The sequence below is a fragment of the Pristis pectinata genome, chromosome 23 (genome assembly GCF_009764475.1).
Source record: "Pristis pectinata isolate sPriPec2 chromosome 23, sPriPec2.1.pri, whole genome shotgun sequence".
In the NCBI taxonomy this organism is placed as follows: Eukaryota; Metazoa; Chordata; class Chondrichthyes; order Rhinopristiformes; family Pristidae; genus Pristis; species Pristis pectinata.
This window is the reverse complement of record NC_067427.1, coordinates 9,293,616-9,306,771: the sequence shown is the minus strand read 5'-3', so window position 1 is coordinate 9,306,771 and position 13,156 is coordinate 9,293,616. Positions and strand designations below refer to the sequence as shown.

At 37.6% G+C, this 13,156-nt stretch overlaps 1 protein-coding gene across 1 annotated transcript in view; it reads left to right on the top strand.

Annotated features, from left to right (window-relative positions):
• The window catches only part of dab2ipb (DAB2 interacting protein b), a 255,946-nt gene that overhangs the window by 200,851 nt on the left and 41,939 nt on the right, over positions 1-13,156 (top strand). Inside the window, 2 exon segments of the mRNA XM_052036965.1 lie at positions 10,369-10,513; positions 10,960-11,104. Of these exon segments, the coding sequence (XP_051892925.1) occupies positions 10,369-10,513; positions 10,960-11,104 (290 nt within the window).

Genomic DNA, 13,156 nt, shown 5'->3' with positions numbered 1-13,156 from the left:
CAGCCACTGTCTGTAAGGAGTTTGTACGTTCTCCCTGTGTTTGCGTGGGTTTCCTCCGGGTGCTCTGGTTTCCTCCCGCATTCCAAAGATGTACAGGTTAGGAAGTTGTGGGAAGTGGTGACACTTGCGGGCTGCCCCCAGAACACTCTACGCAAAAGATGCATTTCACTGTGTGTTTCGATGTACATGTGACTAATAAAGATAAAGATCTTTGTATCAAAGTCAAAATCCAAATTGAGTTGGGTCAAAATTCTTTAATAGTCAACATAGGCCTTGAATTTGCCAGAAAATCAAGGAACTATAGACACTGGAAATCAAAACGAAAACAGAAAATGCTAGAAATATTCAACAGATCAAGCAGCATCAGGAGAAGGAGCTACAGGTAACTGCCCCCATTAAGCCATTGGGCTCGCTCTATCGGAGATATTTCCTTGTTCTACACATCTGTGCCCCACCGTCACTCCTTCTGAAAACTAATTTGCATTTCTCTCTGTCCCAGTTCTGTTGAAGGGTCCCAGACCCAAAACATTTTTCCCTCCTCCTATAGATGCTACCTGATCTGTTAAGTGTTTCCAAGATTTTCTGTTTTTGTTTCCTTGCATTTGCAAGTTGTGGAAATTCATTCCAATTATTTCTATTTAGTGTAGTTGTTTTGATCTGGAATCAGATCACTTGAGTGAGGTGTTATACAGAGTATGGTGGCTCCTTGCCTCTTGGCAAAGTCACTCCCATTTCCACCTGGTAGTTGCATAAGATTTACAGCAGGATTAAAGAAATATGTTTGTGAGTAAAGATTTTGCATTCTTACATGAACAACTTAGTTTATTTCTTTTTATTTGTGGGCTTACAGAGTAGGCTAAAATTTTGTGTTAGTGTAAGGATGACTAGTTTGAGGATTTTATTACATAACATTGACAAAAAATATTATGACTCATCTAATAATAAGTAGGTCATGTTCATTACTCTCAAAGCTCAATACGTTTATTTAATACCCTGGGTTTTGATTGACCTATTGACATATGACCCAGCTAGCAGTTGTGAGATGCTAAATGAAAGATTTAATTATGTTAATACCTAACCTTAGGAAATAGTTAATTACAGGTTATCATATTCCCTCTCTGTGTATTCCATTCTGTCACTGCAAAATGTCATAAAGTGGTCTGGTTCCATATCTTCATTAAAAATTATTAATCTGCTTCGTGTAAATCTGGGGCACTCTGGTTTTGGGATATTACACATTATGGAAGGATCAGATAATATGAGTCGAATGTCATGTGCTTATTTCTATGAGCAGTTCATTCCTTCGCCTGGTAGCTATTCATTATCAGTGCTATAAAAGAATACGCTGTTCATCCGTAATTATAACGTTCATCTGGTCTAGCAACTTTTAAGTGGAACCATAATTTTTTTTTGCATGAAGACAGACGAAGAGCTCTTGGTAATGAAGAGGAAGTGGCAGTATGCACACGCAATATGAATATATATAGAAACGGGTGGAAAATGAGAATCAGTCAGTGCTCAGGCCAGTTGCTGCTAATAAAGGAACAGTTGGTATATCTGCAGATTTTGGAAACTATGAACTCAGTGGAACTAGAAAGTTAAAGTATTGATGTGGTATCTGCTCACCCTGCCAGATCAAATGTTAATTGACTTTGTAGCAATCATATGACATCCTAAACAAGGATAGATGCATGATGAATGGCTGTTGAAATGTACTATTTTAATCCATCTATTATTATTTCTTAGCTTTCAAAAATACTCATCAGTTATGTTATAATTCCCAATTATAAAGATGTTGTACAAGTGCAAAGGACACAATCATTAGCCTTTCCTACAGTAAAATGCTTGATTCAACGGAGAATAGACCATTTGGTCACATATACTTCCTTGAACCTAGTATTACAAACCATAATTTTTTTTAATGCTAGCTATTTCTGCCAAGATTTTTCAATTAGACAGCAGTCAATGTTGCCACCAATATTAAGCAATTCACCAAAGTATTATAAAGTTATATGTAGTTCAGTAATTCAAAATTATTGCTGCATATTACATGTTGAACTGTAAATACAGTAGATACAATGTTGTACATATGTGACTTGAGCATCATCAAGATATGTTGATTCTCATTTGGGGTATTGTCCTAAATGGTTAGAAACTATATAGTAGAGAAAGATTTAGCTCCCCACATGTACAGATCACCAGAAGCTGTTTTAAATCAAAGAGGCTAATGGAATTTGTGCCTTTATCTCAAGAAAGGAAGTTATGTTTCAATTGTGCTCAGCCTTGGTCAGATCTTCTGTAGTGTGCTGTGTTCACTTCCGGCCACCACGCTCAGGAAGAATTTGTTGGCCTTTGAAGGGGTACGTAATGTAGTCACCAGAATAATAATAGGAATAAGAGTGTTAAATTATGGAGACAAGTTGCAAAACTATAGTTTGTAGAACTTAGAAAGATGTTCTAATCAGGATATCTGAAGTGATAAGAGGAATCAATAAAATAGATTTTTAAAAATAAATGCTGATTCATCTCAACCGGAGACCGGAGAGTTGGGCCATTAAGTAATGAAATATGACAACTTATCACGCAGAGAGATGTAGAAATTTGGAGCTGACTCCACCAGAATGCTGGGGATGATGGTTTGGAAACTTTCAAGATGAATTTGAGACTGAAAGATTTTTGTCAGCTAAGGATATCAAGAAGTATGGAGCTAAGGCAGGTAGATGAGGTTGAGGAGTAGATCAGCCATGATGTAATTGAACAGTGGAACAGCCTTGAGTGACTGACTCTTGTTATCATGATATTTTATAAACCATTTAGAATTGGAAAAATAATGATTTAAATAGCTTGTCTATTAACATTCTTTTTGGTTCTGGATATTGTATTCATTGATCAACTATTGCAAAATTGGAAGTGCTGTTACGATGAAAAAATTCTTCTGAAATTACCAACTTTATTATTTTTCTTAGACACTTATAAATGTAATAAAATATATTCAGGGATCAATTGTTCAGGGACCTGGTCTGGAAAAATGCCAGCTTAAGATTCTTCTGTGGTCTGCAATGGTGTGGCATGCAGTGGGTTTAATCACAATCTTGTAGGATACCAGTTTAGTTACAGGTCTTCCATGCATATGACATGTTTGTGCATTGAGACAGCCAAATAAGCCTATTAGTGATGTTCAAGATGCAATGCACATTTTACCAGCACTTGTGTCAAATCTATTTACATGTGTAGCTTGAAAATGGTACGTCTCTTGTGCAGAAGTGGTCTTTACAAGGCAGGTGAAGCTGGCTTTGAGGATGAGCCTGCCCATGTCTGGAGCAAAGATCCCTTTTATGATAGGTACCTTAACTCCGATTATTCTCCCTTCCCTCGCACAGCCCTTTACAGGTTGGTGCCAAAACAGCTGAAACTGATTAATGGAGAAAAGGGACCCTGGAAAATTGAGGTAGTTCACTGGATGAGAAGTATTTTGAGGATGTAGAAAGCAGATGTTTGAAGACCAGGAGCTAAAACAGCAGCTGGGAATGGGGAGAGAAGTGTAATCCAGTGTGAGAGGAACAGTAAGCGTTAAGGAATGCATGATTTTGGATCACTGACCATGTTAGAACAGGTCCATGGCAGGATTTGAAACTGTAGATCTTGAAGATATTTTGCTGGAGCATGCTTTCAATAGAGATGACAAGAATAAGGGGGCAGGCACGGTAGTGTAGCGGTTAGCGTAATGCTATTTCAGTGCCGGTGACCTGGGTTCAATTCCAGCCATTGTCTGTAAGGAGTTTGTACGTTCACCCCATGTCTGTGTGGGTTTCCTCCGAGTGCTCCGGTTTCCTCCCACATTCCAAAGTCGGACAGGTTAGGAAGTTGTGGGCATGCTGTGTTGACTTGCAGGCTGCCCCCAGAACACTATGCAAAAGATGTATTTCACTGTGTGTTTCGATGTACATGTGACTAATAAAGATATCATCTTATAAAGGTGATAAAAAATAAATATAAGTGTCTGAAGGTAGAAAGAAGACTTGCCAAATGTTGGAAATATTGAAGGATAAAGCACCTAGGGCCATGCTAGAGAATTTGATTCTCAAGCTGATAAAAGCCAGGATAAAAGTGAGGGGAAAAATGGGGCAGAGCCAGATGATGTTGAGGGGCTGCATCTTGAAGTGTGTAATTAAATAGTTGCACTAGAACCTCCGATCAGTTTCAAATCCACAAATAATGGTTCTGCACCTCAGGGCAGCCAGGTGTGGCTGGCAGTTTGTTGGGATAAAAACCAGAGCATGAACTGGATTGGAGACTTATTCCTTGCTGTAACTTTTGTATTTCTGTAGGTTTGAATTCTAGCTTAAGTGGAAAAGGTTGGGTTCAGTGTGACTTGCTTGCATATGTAGTTGGAATGCAGCCACAGCTTTAGAGTTAACGGAGAAAATGAATAATTGAAGGTGTATGTTAACAGTCTAAATGTGAAAGTTGACCTCTTGATGGAATGAGTATAATAATTTAGTAGAAGAGGCTCGGGATTCCATCGACGTGGTATATAATGTTTCATTATTGGGAAAACAGTCCACAAACTCTTCTCCCACAGCTCCAAAACTTCCTGTGCCCACCCCACAGGAAGCTTGCTCCCTCCAGTCCTTGGCTTTTACCCCCTTCTACAGGATCTCAGAACTCTTTTAAATACCTTGAAGATTGCATAGTGATTTCATGTTGCAGGGTGACTCAGCTGTACCTATTTTAGAACGCTTTTCTTCAATCAGCCACCCTTTAGGCTGATGACGCAGCCTCAAACTGATGAAACTTGCGTAGCTGACAATTTCAGTTGCCATTCACTGGAAGCCCTGCAGTAATTCTCTGAAGCAAGTATCTGGAATGCTGCACTGTCCAGTTCCCCTAAGGATTTCATTTTGCAATTTCTTACTCAATTTTTGAAACCCAACTCTAACAACATGTAGGTACACATTTTTAGTATTAGAGCATTTTGACAGTTGTCAGTGCTTGTGCTGCTTCATGAGTCATGAATCCAAGGCACACTAGATTGAGACAAAGATAAGTGCAAGTTTCAGTCATGTTGGTTGATCTATGAGATGCTAATGTTCTTGAAAGGGTTTAGGAATAGGAATTAGGAATTCCTATTGATTTATTGATGTGTTGATGATTGATATGTTTGTTATCAGTTTAGAATTTACCCTATTACTAGTTTGGGTTTTCAGTCTGTGTGGTGCACTGATAGTCTGCTTACCACTGCCCTGCAGAGTGTGGATTTGTTGTACTGCTCTTGGTCCTCCAATCTGAACACTCACAGGTAAGTAGCCCCCATACTTGTAACAAAAAAAAGCTCATCAGCTCAGGCTGCTTGCTACTGGGAACCTGGCAGGAAGCCCTGCCCTCTGCCCGTGTTTCCCGAGCAATGAATTGCCCTGCAGGTTGATGGAAGCTGTTGTTTGCTTGCACAGCTCTCCCAGTACAAGCTGGTGAGCTTGTGACTAGAGAGAAATCTCCATGCTGGGGAGAGAGTTGGATGTGGATGTTCTATCGGCATTTGGGGCGGTTACTGCCAGCCCCAGCAATGGTCCACGCTTACTGTGCCAGCCTGGATGCAGCCCCAAAACCCACATCGTAGAACTGAGCAGTCACACTGCTGCCGCCCACTCACCTGATAGGGGGCAGCCTCCCCAGACCTAGCCACGGATGATTCATTGCTGGATCTGTGTCAGGTTCCTGTCACGCAGGGTATCAGCACTGCAACACACAACACTGAGGAGGGCAGAATTTCATGCCAAGTTACTGGCACAGCAGCACTGTCTCTAACACATCACTCTGTATATAATGCCATTACAACCGTTGTTAGTGCTAATTCCATTCATCCTCTGGTTCTTGGCAATGCGTGCTGAGTACTGTATCAGTGTACACAAATTTCTAGATACCATTCTCTCAACAATTCCATTTGTAGTGCCACAGAATAAATGAAGTTTAGGTTTTTATTACTGAGACAGATTAAGGAAGTGTACTTAGTAGACCTTCTGCAAAACAATTTAGAACAAATGATATTCAATAATGCACCAAGATAAATTATTCCCTTCCTTACCTTGAAAGCTTAGCTTTGTGCTTTCTCTGAAGAACTGGGTAAAAATGGAGGAAGATGTTGAGACAATATGTTGCATTCACCTTCTGGAAGTGTGAGTGACTAGCCAAAGAAATAATTTACAAAGGCAGCCTACAGCAGTTTTTTTTCCCCCCCATTGCTGTAAATTGACTTGTGTAGTAATTACCAAAGGTATTAAATGAACTCATTCATGTTTATTGATGTTACCAGTTGTCACACTGTGTCCAATCTAATTACTGAGTGGTTGTTAGGAACAGTTCAGACAGTGGGGACTAAATTTAATGCCACAGAAGTAGGCAGTAGCATCAAAATGAGGGATTACAAGTGCCAGTTGCTGTGAAGCAGGCAGCCTGCCAACTTGTAAGACCTTCTAATGGACATAATGCCAAGTACTGTTAGTGTTAAGCTTGTTATTGAGTAGCCGCACACCTGAACAGGGGTCCAAAGTTGTGAAAGTCTAACACCACTTAATGACAAAGTTGGGAGCAGGGGGCATTGCAAGTAGCATGTATTTAAATCACTCGAGCACGTGCAGTATAGTTGTGGAGGTATGGCTTTCTCAGTTGAAAAGATTTTAATTTATTCTACAACCCCTTCCCCACCCCCTTGGCTTTCCTCCTACTTTATCCCATCCCAAAGAACTTAGGCCATTGCAAAAGTACTTGTACCAACAGTGCACAAAGTTTACTGGTAAAGGGAGGCCTAGAGGAGTTAAGAAAATTGTTCTTGTGTTTGGAAACTTGATAAAAGCAATTTTCAAGGCATTGACTGCAAGAAAACCACTGTTTGTGCCACTGGTCACTTTTACCAGTTTTTTCCTTGTTACTTCTTCCCTTAACAGCTTTAGTCATGTTTTGCTTGTCCAAAGAATGAGGGGGAAAAAATCTTGAACATCCTGTGGACTTAACTTTCTGTTGAGGTTGGCATAAATTGTAGCTCAGTTGAAATGGTTTTGCAAAAATTCTGATTTATGTCTGGTTCCTGCTTGTAAAACCCTTTGTCAGCCTTTTGCAAAGCTATAATGATTGGCACTGTGTAAATTATGGCAATGTTTTCCACTCAGATCAGAGAGAAATAGCACTCTTTCAGCTTGAAGGGCTCATTGAGTCTATGCCACTGGGATCCTAAAAGGCTTGAATGAGGCCTGCTCCAAAGGACACTCTAAACAAAACCATGCTATTTTGTTGTTCTCCAAATAAAACCTATTTATTTATTAAGTTCCTTGTCTCCCACTTCACACCCCCACCCCCATTTCTTGATTTTTTTTTGCTGAATTTGGTTCCATGCCATCTCATTCCCATGGCCATTCTTGAAGAGTCTTTGTATTACAACCACAGTCAAAGAACTGTTCATGGAACTACCTTCTGTTGTGGTAGTATTTGTTCCATTTCCAGTTTCAACTCAGCATGTGATTCTCTTCCATTAGCAACCGGAAAATTGTTTGCAATGCCATTGTGTGATTTTAAGCAATATGTATGCTAATTTACTTTTGATGGTGTGGAGTTTGCCTGCTTGATTTTTATTCAGGTTGGCAGTTTGGAAAGGTTACTTGCTGTTGTTGCTACACTGGTGGTTATATCCCAAATTCAAAGATTTATTAAAACAAAATTGAAATGTTTACAGAATATTGCAGCAAATAGACTGAATAAACTTAATGCCAATACTTTAGTACTTGCAATTTCATTAATCCTGTTCTTGATCTTTCTGATGTTGGGCTTAATGCATTGTTTGTATATATTGTATTCAAATTATTTCCAAGGGAGCTATTAATTTGCTAGACTTGTCATCATAATTGAAAACAAAACATGTTGATTATATTGTTTTTGAATAATTGTTTCCAATATGAACTAGGCAAACAATTAAAAATTCATGCAAAAGTTAATTATTTTGAGTTAATCATCAGTTCTTTTGCTTACTTTTGTTTCTTGCTGAACACTTAGTTTTAACGGAAAGGAACATTTTTCCTCTTGTGACTAATTAATTAAGGTGTCTCTTTTTTTTTGCGGACCTGTGATTAACTTGGATTTTACATCCGTAGTGTATTGTATTAAATAACCTCTGCATATGTCCACCATAAGCTAACGATTGCCAGCAGTATCATTTAAAATGAAAAGTAGTCAGATTTTACATACTGTAATGCAAAGCACACCTCTCTACAATAATAGAAGCAGTTCAGAATGAAAATTAAACACAGCGTAGTAATTGAATTTTCCAGAGACCAGGCAAACTATATAAATCTTGTCATCACTTCAGATCGATGATAACATTTTGACCTGTCATTAATTTGAATGATCAGTAATTTAAGAGCTGTATTTGTTCCATGGGATTACTTGTCTCCGTATTAAAACAGATGTGACCTGCTTAAAACCTGATAGCACATGCTCATCAAAAAGCTATTATTTCAACCAGTTTTGAAAAATGCTTTGTTTCTTGTGGTCTTCACATTAATATCAGTCTCCTATTATATTTAAGTTCTGTTCAGTGTTAATTTCTATTTAAGAATAGAAAGGGCATGTCTTAAACATATATATCATGTGGCTCAAATTAATATGAGGAGTTGGCTTCCCACTATATATGTGAATCAGTTCACATCTTAAATTTGCATGTCACCATGATTTGTCTCTGCTGAGTGAGTTTCATTAGTTCTCAGCTGATTGCTTTAGTGACTGAAATTAGAAAATAAGCATCTGTCTTGGGTAGGGAAGAAAAGCTTATAAACCATTTTAATTATCTTGGATATTGCCTACTGATACCTGATCGTGCAAATGTGTTGAATGCCCTAACCACCTCTTTCCTGCCAGAAGCAGCTAAATGATGATGAACTGCACCATTACTGAAATAAATGGGGGAGCTTGCTTGCAGTACATTTCACTCTTCTGATCCTATTGCGTTTGAACCCAAAGGCTTAAAATTTGCTGCTGATGTTCTGCATGTTCAATACACATTCCCACATTTTAGTATTAGATTTCAGTAGTTTGAATTCATGAAAGCTTAATGTAATCAATGCCATTTCCAAAATAATCTTTGAGTTGTACAGAAAGCTTGCAAATGTTAATGTTTGCTATTGGTTTCTCTTCCACTAAAGATCAGGCATTTTTTTTTTCAATTTTATACACTGCTGGATTGTTAGGTTGCTAAGAAATAAGATAAGACATTAATTTCTTTTGCTATGTTATATATTCATGATCCACAAAAATGCAGAACATTGGTTCAGGAGCATCTGCCTGCACAGTCTTCATTCTTGAATGGCTGGTAGAATTCTTCTAACTAGCCTGCCACTCAAACTCTTAGAAAATTATTGTGTGTATCATTAAAATACTAAGTTGTCAAGAATTACAGTGGACAATTTTTGATGCTTTTATTGTTTAGGAGTCTGTGTGATGATTTATCTTTGCCTTTTGTTGTACACTTAAGAATGGAAGGTTTTTTTTCAGACAGTATATGTAAAATAGGATAAGATTTCTTTATTAGTCACGTACATTGAAAAACATAGTGAAATGCATCTTTTGCGTAGAGTGTTCTGGGGGCAGCCCACAATAAGGGATGCGTGTTAATTTAGTCAATATAAAGATTCAGGAAAAGAAAATGCATGATGAAAACCAGGATAAAATGTTAAATCTTCATTGGAGGGATAATATCCAAGAACCTCTACTCAAGGGCAATGTATTCAAGGGATCTGAACAGTGCATAGAATTTAATAACACATTTTGGGTGGTTGGGATTATTAATTCAGAGAACCAGAGCTAAGAATGATGGGCAAAGCATCTGTGGGCAAAAAGTGAGAGGCTGCACATGATTGACATTGCCTCTTACCCAGCAGAAAGTGACGGGAAGTGTGTGCCTGTCCAATAAAAATTTATCTCGGGTAGCTTACCCTGCTCTCAAAAGAAAATTGTAAAATGTGATATCGATCATTTATTAAACAAACCTCATTTTCTTTCTGAACCTTGTTCATTGCTTATAATTGCAATTACTTTCTTCAATTTTTTTTCAGACATTTAATCATCAGGTGACATGCTCAAAATGGTATCACACTATAACAGATCAATACTTGTTACTAAAGCAGTTGTCAAAAATATTATGTTACTCTGATTTTAATATCCTTTGCATGAATAGTCCCATAATAAAAGAGATTCAAAACACAGTTTAAGTCTTGTATTTTTTCAGTGTTTTCTTAAGTAAGTACTACAGTAAAATGTAGAATGAGATGAATTAATGTTTACCAAGTAACTGCGTAATTGGTTCAGCTCTACAATTCTCTTTTACAGGATTTCTTGACAGATTTGATGATGTCAGAAGTTGATCGTTGTGGGGACAATGAGCATCTAATTTTTCGGGAGAACACCTTGGCGACCAAAGCAATAGAAGAGTATCTGAAGTTGGTTGGGCAGAAGTATCTCCAGGATGCACTTGGTACACCCAGTGGGGGATTGAAAATGAAGTTTGCTTTACTTTTGGTCTCAAAAGAAAATGCTATGTAATCGGGCAAATAATAACACACTGTTGAAAAATTTTATATTATATCTTTGGAAATGTGGATATTGTTTGTGAATGAATTAGTTGTAGTCTGCCATTGCCCTATTATTTAGAATATGACAGATTTCTGGTGCTACCTATTTTTTCATTATTCCTGTTTTTACCATTTCAGCTGCAGGCAATAATATGTTCTATCCAACTGGGTTAAGCTAAATCCCGAATGCATATTAGGCTTGAATACACTGTACAATTAATGATTAAAGAAAGGCTTGAAAAGGGAGATATTTTTAATATAGATTTTCTTTTCAATGTGCAGTTAATCAAAATTAGTTTTCCATATGTATGGCTTGGAGATTTAACATGTGATTATTTATTTTTAACAGGAGAGTTCATCAAGGCTCTCTATGAATCAGATGAAAATTGTGAGGTGGATCCAAATAAATGCTCATCGGGAGACCTCGCTGAACATCAGAGCAACCTGAAAATGTGCTGCGAGCTGGCATTTTGCAAGATCATTAATTCTTACTGGTTAGTTATCTCATTGTCCTTCAGCAGAGATTTCCTATGCTGTTTTTCCTTTTACTAGTTGCTGGAAGCTCTTAACTAGGTCTTTAAATAATAACAGAATGCATGGTGGATCAGTGAAGATAGTAAAAATGAAATAAAAACATAAAATGCTGAAAATATTCAACTGGTTAGGCAGTATCTAAGGAGTGGGAAATAGTTAATATTTCAGGTCCAGGAATTTTGCTTGGAACTAGAATTCTATGTCCTCTTGAAAGACTGGATCTGTAATGTTTCCTGACATTTTCAGTTGGCAAATGTACAGTTTTTGTTTTTCATTCCTTTTTAACTTGCGTTAAGCAACAGCTGTGCATTTAGACTGAAAGGCATCATATGTTGATTACCAAGCCTATTTTCATTCACAAACATCAATTAATCTGTTTAATCTTTGTTTTGCTTAGAAATGGTTTTCAATTTGCATAATCAGCAATCATCAGGATTAAGTAAAATATTCATTATTAGTTTCTATCTGTGCAGTTTCCTCTCATTTTCATTCATAAGAATTTTAGTCTCTGCAGGAAAGTTTCAAGAGAATATTTCTTATCAGGAGGAAAATAATTTCTGAAGGTGATATCCCCCATATAATTTATCCATATATTGTCTGCCAAGATTCTGTTAAACTAATAATTGGATTTGTAATTGTCATTTTCTAAAGAAAAAAACTACATGCATGTTACATCCATCTTTTATTTTACTGTTGCAGTATCATCAAAATAACAGACAAATTTAAACCGTATTACAATTACTGTAACCAGGAAACTCAGAAAGGGTAAATTTAAACATTTGTTTCACTTTATTCACTCGACAACTACTCTGGTAATTTTCATAGTGCTGCTTGCAGCTTATGTAGCTTTTGCGAATTATTATAGCTTGGTTGCTCATTGATGTGACACATTGTTGTAGAAACGCACTGAAACACAGTGGGGGCCTACTGCATATTTAAAGCACTTGCTATTTATCATTTTACTGTGAGAAAGATACTGAGCAGAGGGATTGAAAGGTAGATTTGAAATTATTTTTTTTATGTACCTGTTAGGTCAGTTCACATTAATTCCATTAGTCAGTAAAGGTTCCCTGAGGATGCTGCACGTTGTTCCTTCCTCTTTATAGTCTTCTGCAGGATTTCTTTTAACACGCTTGTCATCCAGTCTTTTTTTTAACAAGCCATTGAAAGATTTAAATTGTTTCTTTTCACCCTTATAGACCTGTTTAAAAATTCATTCAAGATTGGGTTTATCTTGCAATGGATGACAATGATCATATCTTTCTAAATACTAAAGACTGACTTATTTGAATAGCAATAGTATTTTCCTACAAAATATGTGCAATTAAGTTTCACCCAATATTTAACCCAGTCACTGCCTAAAAGATAGTTGAGACTAATTCCCTCGTGACATTTTAAAAAGTACCTGGATAAATACTTGTTGTGCCCTAGCTATTACAGAGATGTGGTTACAGGATATCCAGGACTGGGTGCTCAACATTCTAGGTCCATAGCTTTCTGAAAGTGGCCACACAAGTAGATAAGGTGGTAAAGAAAGTATATGGCATGCCTGCTTTCATTGTTCAGGGTACTGAGTATTAGAGTCAGGAAGTCATGTTGCAGCTTCCTAAAACTTTGGTTAGGCTGCATTTGGGGTATTGTGTGCAATTCTGGTCGCTCCATTTCAGGAAGGATGTGGAGGCTTTGGAAAGGGTTTAGTAGAGGTTTACTAGGATGCTGCCTGGATTGGAGGGTATGAGCTATTAGGAGAGGTTGGATAAACTTGGGTTGTTTTCTCTCCAGCGTTGGAGGCTGAGGGGAGACCTGATTGAAGTTTATGAGAGGCATAGATAGGGTGTAGGCCATCAGAATCTTTTTCCCAGGGTAAAAATGTCAAGTACTAGAGGACATGCATTTAAGGTAAGGGGGGAAAATCTAAAAGAGAAATTTTTTTTACACACAGAGTTGTAGGTGCCTGGAATGGGCTGCCAGGGGTAGGGGTGGAAGCAGATATGATACTGGTGTTTAAGAGG